General features: G+C 51.0%; 1 protein-coding gene across 3 annotated transcripts in view; it reads right to left on the bottom strand.

Annotated features, from left to right (window-relative positions):
* RAB11FIP5 (RAB11 family interacting protein 5) overlaps positions 1 to 18039 on the bottom strand; it is a 43496-nt gene extending 25457 nt beyond the window's left edge. Inside the window, exon 1 of one of the 3 annotated variants that reach the window (XM_055539659.1) lies at positions 17378 to 18039. In XM_055539659.1, coding sequence (XP_055395634.1) covers positions 17378 to 17808 — 431 coding nt within the window. In that variant the 5' untranslated portion in view covers positions 17809 to 18039. The remainder of the gene's footprint in view (positions 1 to 17377) is intronic. The other 2 variants (XM_055539660.1, XM_055539661.1) reach the window with 2 other exon arrangements.
* Between the last annotated feature and the right edge of the window lie 1571 nt (positions 18040 to 19610).

Genomic DNA, 19610 nt, shown 5'->3' with positions numbered 1-19610 from the left:
GGAACAACAGTTTGAGCTGGACATGAAACAACAGACTGGTTCAAAATTGGGAAAGGAGTATGTCAAGGCTGTATATTGTTACCCTGCTTATTTAACTTACGTGCAGAGTACATCATGTGAAAAGCCGGGCTGGATGAAGTGCAAGCTGGAATCAAGAATGGCGGGAGAAACATTAATAACCTCAGATACACAGATGATACCATTCTAATAGCAGAAAGTGAAGAGGAACTAAAGAGCCTCTTGATGAAGGTGAAAGAGGAGACTGAAAAAGCTGGTTTAAGACTCAACATTCAGGCTGATTCATGTCAATGTATGGCAAAAACCACCACAGTGTTGTAAAGTGTTTTGCTGCCAATTAAAATAAATAAAATTTTTAAAAAAGACTCAACATTCAAAAAACTAACATCATGGTACCTGGTCCCATCACTTCATGGTAAATTGATGAGAAAAAATGGAAAAAAATGACAGATTTTCTCTTCTTGGACTCCCAAATCACTGCAGCCATGAAATTAAAAGATGCTTGCTCCTCGGAAGAAAAGCTGTGACAAACCTAAACAGCATATTAAAAAGCAGAGACATCACTTTGCTGACAAAGGTCCATCTAGTCAAAGCTATGGTTTTTCCAGTAGTCATGTATGGATGTGAGAGTTGGACCATAAAGAAGGCTGAGCACCGAAGAATTGATGCTTTTGAATTGTGGTGCTAGAGAAGACTCTTGAGAGTCCCTTGGACTGCAAGAAGATCAAACCAGTCCATCCTAAAGGAGATCAACACTGAATATTCATTGGAAGGACTGACGCTGGAGCTGAAGCTCCAATACTTTGGCCATCTGATGTGAAGAGCCGACTCATTGAAAAGACCCTGATGTTGAGAAAGATTGAGGAGAAGAGGAGAAGGGGGTGACAGAGCTTGAGATGGATGGTTGGATGATACCACGGATTTAATGGATATGAGTTTGAGCAAACTCCAGGAGACACTGAAGGACAGGGAAGCCTGGCATGCTGCAATTCATGGGGTTGCAAAGAGTCGGACATGATTTAGCGACTGAACAATACACTGCTGTGTAATGTCTGTCTTTCCCTGCTCTACAGGAGGAACTTTATTCTGCTCATCTGTGTGTCACCAGGTTTGAAAGAGTGGATATTCAAGTATCTTTTCAATTAACTAACAAATTAATCTATGCAATAACTTAGGAACTTGTTTGTCCCTGTTCACAACTGACCGTATATGTAATGTTTACATCACCACAAACCCACAAGTCTTAATCATGAGACCAGAAGCTCCCAGAGCAAAGAGGGTACCCCCTGTCCCCAGAAAGAGCCTCCTGAGGTGGGAGCCACATGCCAGGCTTCAGGGGACAGACAGTTCCAAAAGGATGCCTTCTTTAACCCTGAAGACCTCATCCCCAATCCCTGAGCTAAGAATTCCATCAACTTCCCTGAGAGAATATACCCATCAGCTCTGGTAAGTGCCCATTTCCTGAATGGAGGTCAGGCGTTGACCCCATGCTAGCCCGTCACTAGGGCAGTAATCTTCGCATCAACAACTACACCTCTCATTTAGCATCTACTGTGGGCAGGCACTGTACTAAGCACTCAACACAGCAAATTAGATCCAAATAATACCCTTAACAGCCCTGTGACGCAGGTGTGGGAGGCCGACCTTGAAAGTGGCTACCAGCCTGGACTCTGGAGCCTGGCTGCCTGGTCTAAGCCCCAGCTCACCACATAACCAGCTGCGTGACGGAGAGTGGGTTCCCCTATCTCTCTATGCCTTTTCATACTTATCTATAAAATGAGGGTAATGGATGTTGGCTGCCTTCACAAGACCACGCTGACAATTAAACAGATTACACGTGAAGCACTCAGAACAAGGTCTGGCACACGGGAAGCGCCACCCAAGTGTTAGCTCACATGTTTTGCAGATGCAAGCATGAGAACAGAAGTCCACAGGGTTACGGCACATGCTTCTTTTTTGTAAATAGAGGAACCAGGAATCTCAGGCTCCTTGTCTCCAGAGCAGCTGACCCTGATCACTGCACTAGACTGCCTCCCTCCCCAAGTACAGCACACACACACACCTGGACCCAGAAACCCCCATGTTCCTTCCCAACCAAGGAATTTCTCTAAAGCAGGGGGTATGTGTTAGATAGGAGCATTACATCTCTATTTCCCCTCATCTCTAATTGAAATTTGGCACTTTTTTCAATTATGAATTTTTGCAAATCTTTGTAGAGCAGCAGTACCTGTGAACGCGCCACCAAGGGAAACCGGGCATTTTCAGACCACGTGACAGCTGCAGCAGGCGTTGCCAAGTCTCGTCTACACTCATCACCTCTACCACTACTTTGAACTTTAAAGTTACAGGCTTCTGCTGCTATCCGAAAGTAGAGGATTCCTACGTTTTATGCTGAAATGGCATACAGTGAAAAAGCAACTACCTTAGAACACATCTTGCTACTGCTGCTGCTAAGTCACTTCAGTCGTGTCCGACTCTGTGCGACCCCAGAGACGGCAGCCAACCAGGCCCCTCCGTCCCTGGGATTCTCCAGGCAAGAACACTGGAGTGGGTTGCCATTTCCTTCTCCAATGCATGAAAGTGAAAAGTGAAAGTGAAGTCGCTCAGTCGTGTCCGACTCTTAGCAACCCCATGGACTGCAGCTCACCAGGCTCCTCCGTCCATGGGATTTTCCAGGCAAGAGTACTGGAGTGGGGGTGCCATCGCCTTCTCCGCATCTTGCTAACAGAGGCACAAAATAATAAAGCACATTTAGAGATAGAGCTCAAAGCTAAAGCGAGGGCTCTGTGGAAGATGCTGAGTGTAGTTACCAGAGGAGGAGCTGGACGATGCTCCTCTCACTGCTCGGGCTGTGCTGCCTCTATAGGGCTTGCTGCAAAGCACATGCTGAGCATGTCTTCCCCTTCCTGTCCCAATGCACGGCTCCCAGGCTGAGATGCCAAATGAGAGGACAGACACCTCATGTCCCATTGGGTACAAGAGAGCCTTGCTGGTAAGGGGCAAGGAACCAGCCAAAGGCTCTGCAGCTCCTGAGCATCTCGCCACAGTGCAGAGTCTGATCCTCCAACATCCAGTAAGGCAGTGAAGGCGACTCCAGACAACCAAAAGCAGCCAGGTGCACCTGCTGCCTGGGGGGCAGGCTGCTCCCAGAGCTTTTCCTCGTGTCCCCAATACCACAATCTCCAACTTTCCCAGGCTGGTCCTCACCTGAGCCTTACCTGCCTACTTATCTGCAGCTTCTCTCTTCTGGCCGTAGCCACCATCTTCAGAGACAGGCCTACCTCAGGCTAGGGGACAGCTACCACCATGCTGGGGATGAGGGGCCTGCAAAGCTGACAGCTGTAGGAATGAACTGCCCAAGACACATGAAGCTGAGAAGCCCTGAGAAGACAGCTGTGCTACCCGCTGTCCTGGCTGAAGCATCTCCTAAAAGAACCACCAATGTGAAGGAAAGATATACTGATCCAGTTGTCCTTTCCAGGCTTACTCTCCCCACTGAGCCTCCCCAGGGAGTCAGTACAAGTGGGGGCTACAGAGCTCCAAAGCGGAGAAGACTGCAACTCAAAAAGCACATGTTGGGGGAAACTCTAGGAGAAGACACCAAGATACCTGTCCATAACATTCTGATGGGCATAACAATCTGCCCCAAATCCCTATTCTAGGCCAGCAGCCATCAGTCACTTCAAGCAACATTGTATTGATTAAATCGCTTGCTTTGAAAAGGCCTGAGGGCTTCCTGGTGGCTCAAACAGTAAAGAATCTGCCTGCGATGCAGGAAAACCGGGTTTTATCCCTGAGTCAGGAAGATGCCCTGGAGAAGGAAATGGCTACCCACTCCAGTGTTCTTGCCTGGAGAATTCCATGGACAGAGGAGGCTGGACATCTACAGTCCACAGGGTCGTGAAGAATCGGACCAACTGAGTGACTCAACAACAACAGCTGAAAAGGCCTGAAGCCTTCAGAGACCATTCACCTCGTCTCCCTCTCTCCAGGCTCACAAAGTCCTGCAATTTCTCTTCGGCAGGAAACCATCATGTAAGTGACCGCTGTCATCACACTATTGTGGATTTCTAATTTGCAAGTCAACCACAAACTGAAAAACAATGGCAAAGAATTGCCATTCCTGATGTTCCTATGTAGAATGACCAAATAATCACAGGGAAAACTAAAACGCTTCCTTATGCCAGATTCCTACTAATAAAGGAAAAAAAACAACTAGAGCCCTAGGCAGCAATCATTAATGGATACTAAAATCCATTGGGAGAAAGGCTGAATGGATAACTCCATGGTAGCTAGGTCAGCTAACAGTCCAGAACCCACTGCTTAACCTCAGCCCCACTGAAGTGGAGATGGAGCCGGTGTGCCTGCCGAGGCCATGCAGCAGAGTCAGCCTCCTCGGGCAGAGGAACTCCTGCAGGAGGCAGGGTCTAGGGAGCAGGCCTTCCAGACCTAGCAACTAGCCCTCAGGGGCTGCAAAATTAGGGTGAAGGACATCAAAGGGGAAGCCATCAGCCACAGTGCAGATGCTCTCAAGGACAAGTGACTCAGCTCCTCCCTCAGGTAAGGGAGGAGGGGACTGTTGCCCTGGGAGACCTAACAACTAGGCCCCGGCTGGGAGGGAGCCCCGTTTGGATCCTGATTCAACAAACCACTCATAAACAGGGAGTCCTGATATCAGGGCAATTTGAATATGGACTGGATACTGACTGGATGATTAAGGAACTGCTGATTTTGTCTATCTGTTAACAAGCGTCATGGTGATGTTTTTTGAAAAGCACCAGCATCTGTTGGAAATGGTTGGAAACACATACTGACTCAGCTATATTCTCCTTCGGTCCCACTTGAGACTAACAGGCCCTTTCTGTTAGATCCCTGTGGAGGTGAGGGTAGCCTTGGGCCAGGACACAGGTTTTCTTCTCCCTGTCCTATGACTGCGCCCTGCTCCTGGTCGCATACCTGAGCCTTGTGCTATCTACACATCTCCATAGCCTCAGCACAGGGCATGGCACGTGAGATCCTGACAGCCCATCCTGACAACCACCAAGTCTCAGAGGCATAGGGAACTTGCCCATGAAATCCCATCTAACCAGAGGAGCCCTCAGTCAGGCTCAGAATATTTCCAAAGTATTTGCCAAAATTAAAAAAAAAAGGGGGGGGGGAGTGTCCTTGAGAAGCTTACATAATAGTAGGGAAATAAGACAGCCACATAAATAAAAGAAGAAAGTGATTAACACCACAAAAATGTACAAATAAAATGCACAGATAGGCTAAATGAAAGAATATTTCAGGAGAAGTGGTAAAGGACCTGATAAAAGAAATTTTCACATATTGAGATACAGGAAGTCATTCTGGCTTATACCTGAGAAAACCTGAATCTTATACTCACTAAAATAGCCTGTTTGTGGCCTATCAAACATACACTGTTGCTGCTGTTCAGCTGCTAAGTCGTGTCTGACTCTTTGTGATCCCATGAACTGTAGCATGCCAGGCTTCCCTTTCCTTCACTATCTCCTGGAGTTTGCTCAAACTCATGTCCATTGAGTCTGTGATGCCATCCAACCATCTCATCCTCTGATGCCCCCTTCTCCTCTTGCCCTCAATCTTTCCCAGCATCAGGGTCTTTTCTAATGAGTCTCTTCGTATCAAGTGGCCAAAGTATTAGAGCTTAAGCTCCAGCATCAGTCCTTCCAGTGAATATTCAGGGTTGATTTCCTTTAGGATTGACTGGTTTGATCTCCTTGCAGTCCAAGGGACTCTCAAGAGTCTTCTCCAAAACTACAGTTTGAAAGCATCAATTTTTCGGCACTCAGCCTTCTCTATGGTCCAACTCCCATCTGTACATGACTACTAGAAAAACTGTAGCTTTGACTGTATGGACCTTTGTCAGCAAAGTGACTGTCTCTGCTTTTTAATATGCTAGTCTAGGGCTGTCATAGCTTTTCTTCCAAGGAGCAAGCGTCTATTAATTGTGTTGCTGCAGTCGCCACATGCAGTGATTTCAGAGCCGAAAAAAATAAATGTCACTGTTACCACATTTTTCCCCATCTATTTGCCATGAGGTTACAAACATACATTGGACATCTGCTTTAATTATTAGAGAAAAGACACTAACAAAAGGTAAAGCATGCCCGTGTTAAAAATAAAGATTAAATACTTCTCTTCTTGGGACACCAATGCTCATAAATTCTCATAAGTGAAAGTCGCTCAGTCCTGTCCAACTCTTTGTGACCTCGCGAACTATCCAGTCCATGGAATTCTCCAGGCAAGAATAATGGAGAGGGTAGCCGCTCCCTTCTCCAGGGAACCCAGTGCTGGTCCCCCTTTAACGATAAGATTCCCTTCCCAGGTGGAAGGCCATGCTGACTTGCTGTGTGCATGCTTATGGGTGGGTGGGTGGGTGGAGATCTTGACATGTATCCTTGACTTGTTTCATGTTCTTTGTTCTGACAAGATATATAAACTTGTGCTGGAAACCATGCTTCTCCAGAGCAGTTTCTCAAGAGTAATCTGGAAAGTGGGTGTCCAGGCTAATCCTCAGTTTGGCTCAAACGAAATTCTTTCCTATTTTTATAATAGGCTGTTTATTGATTATTTTCATTGACAGATGCCAACACTCATACTGGGTCTTGAATGATGGGTCAGGAGGCAAGGAGGCAGGTGCAGAGACACTCCAGGTGGGAGGAACGGAATATCCAGGTGCTGAGGGCTGGAGAAGTGAAGATGGACAGAAAGGTGCTTTGGAGCAGATAGAGGAGACTGCCCCAAACATCATGCTAAAGAGCTCCAGCTTTCCTCTGGGCCTGGAAGAGCACTACAGGGTAGGAAACAAGGATAAGACCTACGGCCGCTGGGCTCTAGGAAGAGCACAGGGCAGCAGGGAAAGGGGCAACGAGAGGTGAGGCCACAGAGCCAGCCAGAGCTGAACCCAGGACAGGCCCCACAGCCAGGCTGACGCAGGCAATTCCCTGTGCCTTAGCAGTTATTTCTCATCATAAATTAATACACTGGCATTCTGGCTTATAAAAAAGCTGAAGCAGCTATGCTAAGTCTGCAGGAGACGTTAAAAAAAAACTGCTTAAACTAGGACAGGAGCAATGGGGAGGGCAGGGAGGGGCCCAGAGTGCCTTTCTCCAAGCCCTCGTCTTTGGCCCTGCAGCGGAGCCACTCCACCTGTGCCGTCACTGCTTACTGACAGCACGGAATGCTCCCCACCTTTCACCCCCACAACCCAGGGACTGGGCCTGCTCTAACACATGCTGGATAGACGAGACGGCATTGACAGGGCTTAGCTTCAGTCCCAGAAATAGGTTGGGAAAAATAATTATTTTAGGAACTTCCCTGGTGATCCAGTGATGAAGAATCCACCTTCCAATGCAGGGGATGCAGCTTTGATCCCTGGTCAGGGAACTAAGATCCCACAGGCCACAGGGCAGCTAAGCCGATGCGCCAAAACTCAGAGCCCACGTGCCCTGGAACCTGTGCACCACACTAGCGAGAAGCCCACATGCTGCAACTAAGACCCAATGCAGCCAAAAAGTAAATAAATTTTCTAAAAAATAAAATATTAAAAAAAATATTTTAAAGGAATAGTGGAAAAACCTCAGTTCAGTTCAGTCGCTCAGTCGTGTCCAACTCTTTGCGACCCCATGAATTGCAGCATGCCAGGTCTCCCTGTCCAACACCAACTGCTGGAGTTCACTCAAACTCACGTCCATCGAGTCAGTGATGCCATCCAGCCATCTCATCCTCTGTCATCCCCTTCTCCTCCTGCCCCCAATCCCTCCCAGCATCACAGTCTTTTCCAATGAGTCAACTCTTCGCATGAGGTGGCCAAAGTACTGGAGTTTCAGCTTTAGCATCATTCCTTCCAAAGAACACCCAGGACTGATCTCCTTTAGAATGGACTGGTTGGATCTCCTTGCAGTCCAAGGGACTCTCAGGAGTCTTCTCCAACACCACAGTTCAAAAGAATCAATTCTTCAGCGCTCAGCTTTCTTCACAGTCCAAATCTCACATCCATACATGACCACTGGAAAAACCATAGCCTTGACTAGACGGACCTTTGTTGGCAAAGTAATGTCTCTGCTTTTCAATATGCTATCTAGGTTGGTCATAACTTTCCTTCCAAGGAGTAAGCATCAAAAATTTTAATTTCATGGCTGCAATCACCATCTGCAGTGACTTTGGAGCCCAAAAAAATAAAGTCTGACACTGTTTCCACTGTTTCCCATGAAGTGATGGGACCAGATGCCATGATCTTCGTTTTCTGAATGTTGAGCTTTAAACCAACTTGTTCACTCTCCTCTTTCACTTTCATCAAGAGGCTTTTGAGTTCCTCTTCACTTTCTGCCATAAGGGTGGTGTAATCTGCATATCTGAGGTTATTGATATTTCTCCTGGCAATCTTGATTCCAGCTTGTGCTTCTTCCAGCCCAGCGTTTCTCATGATGTATTCTGCAGAGAAGTTAAATAAGCAGGGTGACAATATACAGCCTTGACGTACTCCTTTTCCTATTTGGAACCAGTCTGTTGTTCCATGTCCAGTTCTAACTGTTGCTTCCTGACCTGCATATAGGTCTCTCAAGAGGCAGGTCAGGTGGTCTGGTATTCCCATCTCTTGAAGAATTTTCCAGTTTATTGTGATCCACACAGTCAAAGGCTTTGGCATAGTCAATAAAGCAGAACTAGATGTTTTTCTGGAACTCACTTGCTTTTCCGTGATCCAGCGGATGTTGGCAATTTGACCTCTGGCTCCTCTACCTTTTCTAAACCAGCCTGAACATCTGGAAGCTCACGGTTCACGTGAGGAAAATCCTCAGTGAGCTGTAAGACAGGAGGCCCAGGTTCTAGTCCTGGATCTGACTTACAAAGCGGCTTTCAACCACCCACTTCACCTCTGTAAAAGAGGGATGATAAAATAAGCCAGTGAAGACGGGGAGAAATACCAACTAAAACTGTATAACTCAGAGTTTGAAGAGCTGGCTGGAAAAGCTTTCCCCAGAGGCTCCTCCATCTAGATGCCTTCCCTCCTCCCCAGATCTCCAGCCGGCTGACCTCCTCACACACCAGCAGATAGGATGCAGGGAGAAGGCCAATCCCTTACGGCTCTCAATGTTCACAACCTAAGCCTGCCTTTGATTTGGTATCAAAGGTAAAAACTGCAAGCCAGACTCAACTGCAGGAGAGGACAGTGCCCCTTTATCAGGCCAGAGATTCTTACCACCTACTCTGGCTCTGGGCAACAGTCCTCAGAGCCCAGAACTGTCGTTTCATTAGCTGCCCCTACCTTCGTGGGCATGGGCTGCTTGGGCTCGCCTCAGCCCAGTCAGGCTCAGCCTCCCCCCCGCCTAGGCACAAACTTCTCAACCAGTCCTCACCCCTCCTCCTGCTGTAGGCTCCAAAGGTCTGTCTCTGTCAGCTTGCCTCAGGCAGAGGCCAGGGACCCATGCCTACTTGGAGACAAGTCTAACCACACAGCAACAGGAAGTATGGACAGTTGAAAGCATGATGTATGGGAAAAGCACTGGGCTTGGGGGTCAGAAATCTGGCTGCCACTAATGAGCTGTGTGACCTTGAATAGGTCATCCCACTCCTCAGACCCCAGTCTCAACATCAGTAAAAATGGGGGTCAGCCTGCCTGCCCTCAGGGAAGAAGGAAATGAGGTGATGCTGGGAAAGCACTCTGAGAAGTAGGCCAACCCACACATAAAGATTTGGATTTACTGTCTGTCGGGACCTTTTATGGGCTGTCGTCAGCCCTATGGGAGGAAGGTGGCCCAGGACCAAAGAGCGATGACCCTGCCCAGGACAAAGGAGAACCAGCAAGATGACCCTCTGAGGGGACTCTCTGGGAGACAAGGGATAAGGAAGAAATTCTACTTACCCACACTCCCCTCCCCGGTGCTCCTAACCCAATATTCACCCCGAACCAGAGTCCTGAGTTCCAGAGGATAAAACTAAGTATGGCCGTCCCCCTGCTAGGGTCTCGGTTCAGACACAACAGGTGGCATGCTCAGTCCTTCAGTCATGTCCGACTCTTTGCAACCCCATGGACTATAGGTCACCAGGCTCCTCTGTCCATGGGACTTTTCAGGCAAGAATACTGGAGTGGGTCTCCGTTTCTCCTCCAGGCAATGTTCCAGACCCAGCGTCTCCTGTGTCTCTTGCATTGCAGGCAGAGTCTTTACCTGCTGAGCCACTGGGAAGGCACCACAACAGGTGGACACAAGCAGTAACATCCCTCTGTGGGGAAGCCAGGCTGATAGTAGGTATAGAACCGTGGACATGAAGAAAGCTGCATTTGTGCAAACACAATGTGAGGGGGAGAAGAAATCTATAATGCATTGGCTTTTAAAAGTACATGAGATCTGGTAATGCTGGTTGCCTCCAGAGAAAGGAGCTAGATGACTCAAGATCAGGGCAAGGAAAATTTTCCACAGTGTAACCTCTGTATCTTTAGAATTTTTAAACCAGTAAACTACTCAAAAATAAATGTGAAAGAAAGCCAGGCTGTTTTGCTGAGAGAAGCACATAGCTAAACTAACTCAGCTCCCCTCCACTCCCTTTCCTGGCCCAGCCCATCACACTTCCCTTCCCTTCCAGAGGGGCAGTCTCCCTCCCAACTCACCCAGCCCCTATCACACCTCATCTGTCATTCAAGGCTCTACCTCCTACACACGGTCCACCCTGATCACACCAACCCTGGTGAGTTGGTCCTTCTTTTGATCCTTTCTCTCATACTTTTTATATACTGCTTTTTAGTTAATTACCCTTCCTGTATTAAGTCTTGCCTCAAACATATTTTTGCCTTCCTAGGGAAAGGGCTATAAATTTTCTTTCTCATGTTTCCTCCAAAGCCCTAACCTTGGCACAGTGGTTGCCCAGTAATTACTTACTAGATGTTGAACAAAAGAAGGAAAGAAAAAAGCAAACCACCACATGACTGTAGGAAGAGGAACCAGATGGCTCGGAGGGTTCCGTCACAGTCAAACAAGCATGTCATTTTTTGGGAAAGGTCAGGAAGTCTTGTATCTGGTGATGATATCCCAAGCCCAGCTAGACTGTACAAGTCAACGAGAGCAAATCTCCCTGGGGTGGGGGTTGGGGGTGTCTGGGGCTGAGGCAGAGCTTTCCAGCCCCTCCCTCACTCCTATGAGATAGTGTAGTGGCAGTGATACCCTCTTCCCCAAACGACCAGGCAACACCCCCATCTCCTGAGAAAGATATGACTAGACACAGAGCTGCAGACTAAATGCACTTATCCCAGCCAGTCAAGGCCTCACACAGGAGAAGCATGGAAGGTCATGCTTCCAGAGCCTCCAAGCCTGACCACAGAGATGGACTTTGGGGAGGAGAGATGAACCCTAAGGAGGGCAGCTGCGAAACACCAGGTTCCATGCAAAGCTGAATGCTGGGAGACATGAGGGAAGACTCAGACGGATGGTGCAGCATGGTGCTGAAGAGCACAGAATCTGGAGCCAGACTGTCTGGGTACAAGCCTGACGTCCGTGTACTAGGTACCTTTAGAAAAGTCACTTCACCTCTCTGCGTCTCAGTTTCCTCACTTGTTAAACACAGTAACAATAGCTACACCTCAAGAGGTTGTTATAAGCTGATGGAAGACAAATTCTCAGGACAGCGTCAGCACCTAAGCAGGACATAATCAATGATACACTAGACAAATGAGGCAATGACAATTCTCCAAAAACAAGTGCTACGTGCGGTCTGTATGGGAACTCAGAGCAAGTTGGGTGGCAAACGGGATCCCTGATAGCCAGCCTGACAGGTCTGGGGTACCTCCTCCTCCAGGAGGCCTTCTCTGACCACAGCTGAGCCCAGGGATTCTGTCTGCTCTGAAATCTCCAGTGTTTCCTGGCTAGACCCCAAAATACAGCACCTGGCCATGGCCCTTCCTCCAAATGTGGGGTCTATCCTCCTAATAAGACTGCACCCTCTGAACATGCAGGCTGGGGTGTCCATGTGCTCCCCTCCTTTCAACTCCCCGCCCAACCAGTGGCCTCCCCTGGCCTCTGCCCAGGCAGAAAGGCCTGTGGATTAGACTGTTCCTCAGCGTCTCAGAGAAGTCCCAAGGCCCCCTTCCCTATCCCAGTGGAAATGTCCCCATCTCCCTAAAACCCCTCTGGCACTTCCACAGAAACCTTGGGATGCACTCAGGGCCCCGAGTGCCATCTCTTCTTTACCCCAAATCCTTCAGCCCTTCAGGCTGCCAGGGCCTAAGAGAAACCACAGAGCCCCACCCTTCCTAATTGCTACATAGCTGAGAGCCTGCCACTTGCCCTCCCAGCCTCCATTTCCACATGTCTAAGCACTCTGACAGCTCTGACATTAGAATTCCACTGTCAAGGTCAGTGTTTCCATTTCCCACCCCTGGGGTCAACTGAAGGTCAAGGTGGCCCCTGACAACACCCCCCCTCCCCCACACCACCAGCACTGTCTCCTGGGAGCTAAACTAGCTTATTATGCTCACTGAGGAGACCTGGGCCCAGCCCCACAGGCCAGCTCAGTCAGAACAAAGCCATCAGACTCCTCCTTGACGGAACTGCCAGGTGCAGAAAGGACCCACTTCATGGACTTATCCCTATTACTTGGCCATGAGGAAGGGCAAGGCTTCTTCACGACCACACCAGCTTGCAGCAGACAGCCCTGAGCAGGAAAAAAAAATAAGGTACAGACTCCCAGAGAACACACAGAGCTCCTGTCATTGTGTTAATCTTCTGTCCCTGCGCAGGGTGGGAATGGCAGGGGAAACCGCTGGACGAGGCCAGATGAGCCTTTTAGTGTCGCTGTTGCTGGCGAGTGTGTCACAGCACCGGGGTGGCAGCAATAAAGAGAGCAGGCAGCCCCATCAGAAGAAAGGCACAGCCCTCAAGGTCGCCCGCATGGAGCTCTGCTGAGTCGCGTCTGTCCCCGGCTGCCAGCAGGGAGGGGAGGACAGGGCCAGCTGCGGAGAGAAGGGAAGCTGCTGTGCTTGCCAGTCTGACGGGGGAGTCACTTCCTACCCCTCCCCACACCCCCAGACACGGCTGCTCAAGCAACCCCAAATAAAAACTGCCCCATAACTCAGGGAATGCAGCCTCCCCAAGTCCTAACTACTGCTTTTAAGAACAGCCACACCCTTCCCAGCAGCCAAGCAGACTTCCCCAGTGGCCAGGTCTGAGGCTGGAGCAGGAGCCAGAGTCAAGGACCCTCATGGCCTCAGCTGCTTCCAGAGGAGCAGTCACAGCTGGAAACCAGCAGGGACAAGGCTGTGGGTCATGCACCATCTGTCTACAAGAGGAACACGCAGTCCATCTGGAGGCTAGGGGACAGGTGGAAGCCCTCAAAGACCATGCCACCTTAGACCAGCAGGCTACACTGGCTTCAGGTGCCTCTCCCAGTGCCCAAAACCCTCCTCGAGGAGGTCTCAGGCCACCACCACCAGCCAGGCAGAAGGCTCAGGTCTCCAACCTAAGTCCTCCGCAGCCACAGGCCCCGCTGAGGCCCTCATAAAATCAGTGAGACAGGTCTAACCAGGGCTGATCGAGCCACTTAGAGGGCCACAGCTGCAGCCTGTCCATGGTCCCATTTTAACCCAAATCGAGGCCACAGATGTGGCCTTTCCAAGGAGCCAGACTGTAACCCTCTGTCCAACAGGCCCAGGAAGGGGGTTCTTTTAAGGAAGGGACCATTTTTCTCCACACAAGTACCCACTGGGGAGTACCATGGATGGCACTGAGGTACAAACCAGAAAGGACACATCTAAAGAAGCTAAAGCAGGAACTTCCTGCAAGTCCAGTGGTTAGGACTTGGTGCTTTTCACTGCAGGGGCCTGGGTTCGATCCCTTGTTGGAGAACTAAGATCCTGCAAGCTGCTTGGAGTGGCCAAAGAAAGAGGCATCTCTTGGGATTTTCAGACCCACGGTGAACCATGAATGGTTTTACTGAAGGGAGAGGGTTATAGTTAGTTTCCTTGTGTATCACATTAAATATTGTTTCGACAATTTTCTTTTTAATCAATTGGAAGCCTCCGGTGAAATCCCTCACCTCAAATAGCATCCCACTGACAAAGCAGCTTCGGGGACTGTTGAGGTATCTAGTACCCTTGCCCTCATCATCATTACCATCACATAAGGAGGGCCCTGGGAGTAACCCAACACGAATATCTTGAAAGCTTGCTATGTCTCTAGGACAATAATAAGACTTTTAGAGACACCACTGTATTTAACTTGTACAATTCTATGACTGTTATCACATATGACCTTTTCAGAATTGAAGAAACAGGTTAAGTAACTTGCCTGCTAATAAGTGATAGAACTGGGAAATCCCAGTTTTCATGTTGCTGCTGCCCTGCCAAGAAAGATAGCTGCAGAGATCTAAGGCTGATCTGAGTGTGGCTCTAGAACTGCAAAGGGCTCCCAAGACTAGACCAATTCTCAAAACTCCAGCAGCAAAGAGAATGGTGGAGGGCTGGGAAGGGCCAGGTCATTTCATCAGGAGCTCTCATACTTCTGTGAGTACCCTGCCACCACAGTCCTGGGGCTTCCCCAGGTGCTAAAGTGAAAGAAAATGAAGTCGCTCAGTCGTGTCCGACTCTTTGCGACCCCATGTGCTGTAGCCTACCAGGCTCCTCTGTCCATGGGATTTTCCAGGCAATAGTCCTGGAGTGGGTTGCCATTTCCTTCTCCAGGGGATCTTCGCAACCTAGGGATCAAACCCAGGTCTCTCGCATTGTAGACAGACGCTTTACCATCTGAGCCACCATGGAAGTCAACACTTCCAAGGTGCTAAGTTCTGTATTATCTCCTCCTGTCACGTGAGAGGCTCCTCTAAGACAGGGGACATCTCCCAGATCATAGCTACCAGGCTACCAAAACCTCTCTCCACCATCACTGCTGTTCACTGACCACCAAACATGTCCAGGAACTAGGTGCTCATTTCATCTCTTATATCAACCCTGTCAAGGTATGAATTAGCCCATTTTACAGATGAAAATACTGAGGCACCAAGAGTTTACTTGACTGGCCACAAGGTGGCAGGTTTGGGAAGGGAATCTGCAACTCCACAGGCCCCTCCTCTTAAGCTTGAGACTGCTTTTCCCTAGTCAAGTGCTGTCTGGGCAACCCAGGGCCATCTGCTCTCCTTAAGAGCACCACAGCTGGTTCCTGGAGTTCTTTGCCTCCATTATCCAGAGCCGAGGAGGGCACACCCCAATCCTCTCCCCACTGGAAAATGTGCCGACTCACTGTCTTAGCAGTTCAGGCCAAGGTGCTCCAGGAAAGGCCATGAAGAGTGGCCATTAGAGCCAGAGGTGGAAGGTGCAAACTAGAGCAGGGGCAGCAGCCCTCACCCTCTGTCAATGGGCATGCTGTTTGGTCCCATAAACTAAAAGATTGGGCTGATTTCACAGGCATTTCTGCTGCCCATAAGTCCCCTCCTCCTGCCCCCCTCCAAGTTCTATAAATAACCTAGGTCAATGCATCACAGGAAAGGCAGCCAGGTGGGTGTGGAAAGATCCTGTGGAAAAGATGACTTCTCTAAAGTAAATTAAAGCTCCCACTGAGATCAAGGGGTGGTACGTCCAGTTCTCCAAGAGGGACTGTCCTTGGCTGAAAACAGGTGCATGCGGGCCGAAAGACAGGGACAGCTCAGTTAAGACCCAGAGGCCAAGAAGAAAGCAAGAGCAGGAACTGAAAAAAATCAAAGCCCCTCCCCAACCCCCTCCCCCTCCCCGCAAGTCACTGACCTCACAGAAGCCCCTCCCCACAAGCCTAGAGACTTTGTGTCTGTGCTCTTAGTCGCCCCTCTAGTAGTCAACACCCCCCCTCTCCTCAGCCCGGGATGTGTTATCTACCAGTCTGGTCAGATTAGCTGAGAGGTGGAGACTGAAGGACCAGGAAATAAAGGGGTGGAATTAATTTTGGGGCAGGAGCCTCTCCAGGAAAAGAAAGGGCTAAGAGAGCCAAAGAAGAGCTTTCTGCCCCACCCCACCCCCTTGGGCTCCCTGAGCCAGGCAGGGGGGAGAGGACAGAAAAGGGGAGGAAAAAAACAAAAGGAGGGCCAAACTATACCACATGATCCCACAGCCAGCAACCAAACAGCAAGTCAGGAGGGAAGGCGAGGCCAGGGGAGGGAGAGAGGGAGCTAGGTCACAGCCCTCCCCAAACCCGCCCTGTGCTAACTGGTTTCCCACCAAAGCCACAACGAGCCATGAAGCCCTTCTGTACCCACGTTTTTAAAGCGTTCAAGGTCAGATCTTTTCTGTCCAAATCCTGCTTTCATCTGGGTCTGTACCAGGCTCAATCCTTCTCCAGCAAGCCTTCCTAGATTGACTCAGTTGGATGCCATTTCACTTGGGCAAACCTTTCCAGCACCTGTCCCAACCCCTTACCCTCCTCATCCAGGAGCCATGGGACCCCTGACCCCCAAACCCTTACACTCCCCATCCAGGGGTCATGGGACCTATGGGTGGCATCACCCCAGTTAACTAAGTGAGAGACCCACGGCTGGTGGTCAGGCCTGGAGACAGGCTTCCAGATCCTGCCCAAGCCCAAAACAGGAAATGAGGCTCCAAGTCTGAAGCCTTGATCTTAACACAGGGAAAATTAAATGCTGCCAAAATAAATGATTAAAGAAAAAAATAATAACTCATTGGCCTTTCTAGGTATAAGAGACTGGGAGACCATCTCCTGCTGTGCCTTAAGCACATGCTGCCTCCACCTCAGGCAGGACACCTGAAGCCTACCTAACTAATGCGTTTCCTTCTTAGAGGTCCTCCTGTTCTCTGATCAGGGACGCTGAAGAGTAGGCTTTGGGGCGTCTCTAAGCAGCAGAGGGCATCCGAGTGCCAGGAAGCAGCAGATGCCCTCTGCAGCCTCTAGATCTGGTGTGGCGCCTCCGTTCAATCGCTGCCCTCCTCTCACAGGGCGAGGCAGCGCCTCTCCACTTCCCTGCGGGCCTGGTGTGGAACAGGCGTCCGCAGGCAGTTACCCTCCCCTTCGAAGAAAGTGGGGCAGGCCCAGAGGCCCCAGGAATGGGCCCCAGATTTTCCTTCTTGAGGTTTCCACAGCCCAACAGACTCTGGATCCCACTCCTAACTTCACTTGACAATCTACTCCTCACAGTAGACCACCATTCTCAACCCCCCAGGCCTCCCAAAGATCTGCCAGCAACCAAACACAGCCCAGAGCACACTTGGGGGCCGGAAGGAGACCCTATATGTGAAGAACCAACTTGTCGGTTTACGCCCTTGAGTGCCAGGCAAAAGGGCGCACCGCCCGGGCCAAGGTGTGGGGTCCTGCGTCCCCCAGCCCCGCCCCGCGAGGCCTTTAACCGTTTCCGCTCCCCCGCGCCCGGCACTCACTGAGTGTGCTGGGCGCGGCCTGCGCCGAAGACCTCATCCAGCGCCACCGTGGCCTGGCCCAGGAATTTGTCGACGCCGATGAGCGAACGGTGCATGGTGGTGAGCACCAGCTGGCAGGCGGCGGCTGAGCCCGCGGCCCAGGGCGCCGGGCCCGCATCGGCCTCCTGCGCCCGTAGCAGGCCGTCCAGGGCGCCGGGCGGCAGCTCGAAGGAGCATTCCTCGCGCCACTCGGGACATCCTGGCGTCTTCTCCACCACCGACGTGCTGTACTTCTCGCGGCCCACCTGGATCACCGTGTAAGCGTCGCTGGTGCTGCCCGCGCCGGAGCTCTTGCCCCGCAGCCCGCGGGCCCGCAGCACCGTCACCTGGACGTGCGTGGGGAGCCAGCGGGAGGGCCCCGCCGCCGGCTCGGCGCCCCGCACCAGGGCCATAGTGGGTGAAGCGGCGGCGAGCGAGGCCTGGCCGAACCAGGACCGCAGACACCCGGACCAAGTAAGAAACTGGACAGCGGCGGAGGGTGGCCAGGAGCCGGCTCGGAGCGCCGCCGCAGCTGCGGGTTGGGCCGGGCCGGGCTGGGCCGAGCCGGCCGCCGCCTCCCAGCCTCCCCGGCCGCCGGCCGCGCCGCGACGTCAGCGCCCCGCCTCCCGCCCCGCCCCGCGGCCGGCGACCCGCGACTAGCGACCGGGACCCGGACCCGCGCGATAGTGCGGCAGAGCCTGGGGACGGTGGCCGCCACGCCCTCGCCCCGGCAGCCGCAGACCAACCGGGAGCTAGAGGTCAGCCGGGTGCCGCGCGGGCCGTGGGAGGGGCGCGCGGCCTCCGCAGAGGAGGGGGCGGGGCTCCCGCGTAGGTACCGCCCCCAACTGGGGGCGCCCGGGAAACCCTGCCTCGCTTGGGGCCCGCGCCGCACCCTCGGCCGGGTCTGAAATGCCCGCTCCGCGCCTCCCGGCCAATCCCAAGCCTTCCTTCAAGACGTCCCTGCTCCGGAAAGCCCTCGTCCTAAAACTGCCCCGCCCCACCCCTCCCCTGGATGGCCATCTCCTTTGCGCTGGCAAGTGGGAGCCATGCGGACCCGGCTGCCCCCTTGGTTTCTCCTCCAGCCTGCCCTTGCCGGGGAAGTTCTCCGCGTGAAACCAGAGGCGATTCACGCTACGCCGCGTGATGGTCCCGGGTCAGCGACCCGAAAGCGGATGAGCTGCCATTGTCTCCCACTTCTACGCGCGGGAGGGACCAAGTATGCAGCCAGAACCCGGCGAGGGAGTCCAAGGAGCTCGCCCTCAGCGGCCACTGCGGCGGAGAGCAGAGATGAATAAATGAGTAACCACATCAATATTTAAGTGTTCACTCGGACCGCTGGGGCTCATGCGTCCCGAGTTGGGGAAAATTATAGGCTCTGGTGGAGGTTTTAAACAATTCCTTATGTCCATTAAGTGCCTACTCTGTGCAAAGCCCTTGGTATTACTTGCATGCTTGGTTTATTATTGATAACGACAACAGCGGTTAATAATTGCAGATGCTAAATTTCGGCCAGTGCTGGCCCATATGTTTTACATGCGTTACCTCATTTTGTCCCCAAAGCAGCCCTGTGGGGTGAGTATGGTTTTTAATCCTTATTTTCAGGAAGATAAAATTGCAGCTTAGAGAGGTTAACCTGCCATGATTCATAACTGGAAGAAGTGGTATGTGAATCCACACAGATGACTCCAAAGTCGTTTTTGTTGTTTTAGTTTTAGAGCCTGTATTAAAAATCGTATTTTAAAAAATATATATGAAACACAGAGCTTAAAATAAATCACACAGGACAGAAATGCTTATGATGAAAAGCAAAAAATTTCCTTCCCACCCCTCATTCCAGGGTTAATTTGGGGCCTGGCGGTTACCTCCCCATCTCTACATGCTTACATAGTTTATCTAGATTTATCAGGACTGGTCACTATCTATTGTCTTCCTACTATGACAGATAATGATTTAGATCCTGCCCACTTTTCTCTCTCAATCTTATGTATTGTAGTTATGCTTTTGCTGTTGTTGTTGTTCCTCTATTGGATACTTTGATAGTGAAGTGAAGTGAAAGTCACTCAGTTGTGTCTGACTCTTTGTGACCCCATGGACTGTAGCCCACCAGGCTCCTCTGTCCATGGGATTCTCCAGGCAAGAATACTGGAGTGGGTTGCCATTTCCTTCTCCAGGGGATCTTCCCAACCCAGCGATCGAACCCAGGTCTCCTGCATTG

Source organism: Bubalus kerabau, chromosome 11 (assembly GCF_029407905.1).
Source record: "Bubalus kerabau isolate K-KA32 ecotype Philippines breed swamp buffalo chromosome 11, PCC_UOA_SB_1v2, whole genome shotgun sequence".
NCBI lineage: Eukaryota > Metazoa > Chordata > Mammalia > Artiodactyla > Bovidae > Bubalus > Bubalus kerabau.
This window is presented reverse-complemented; position numbering and strand designations above follow the sequence as displayed.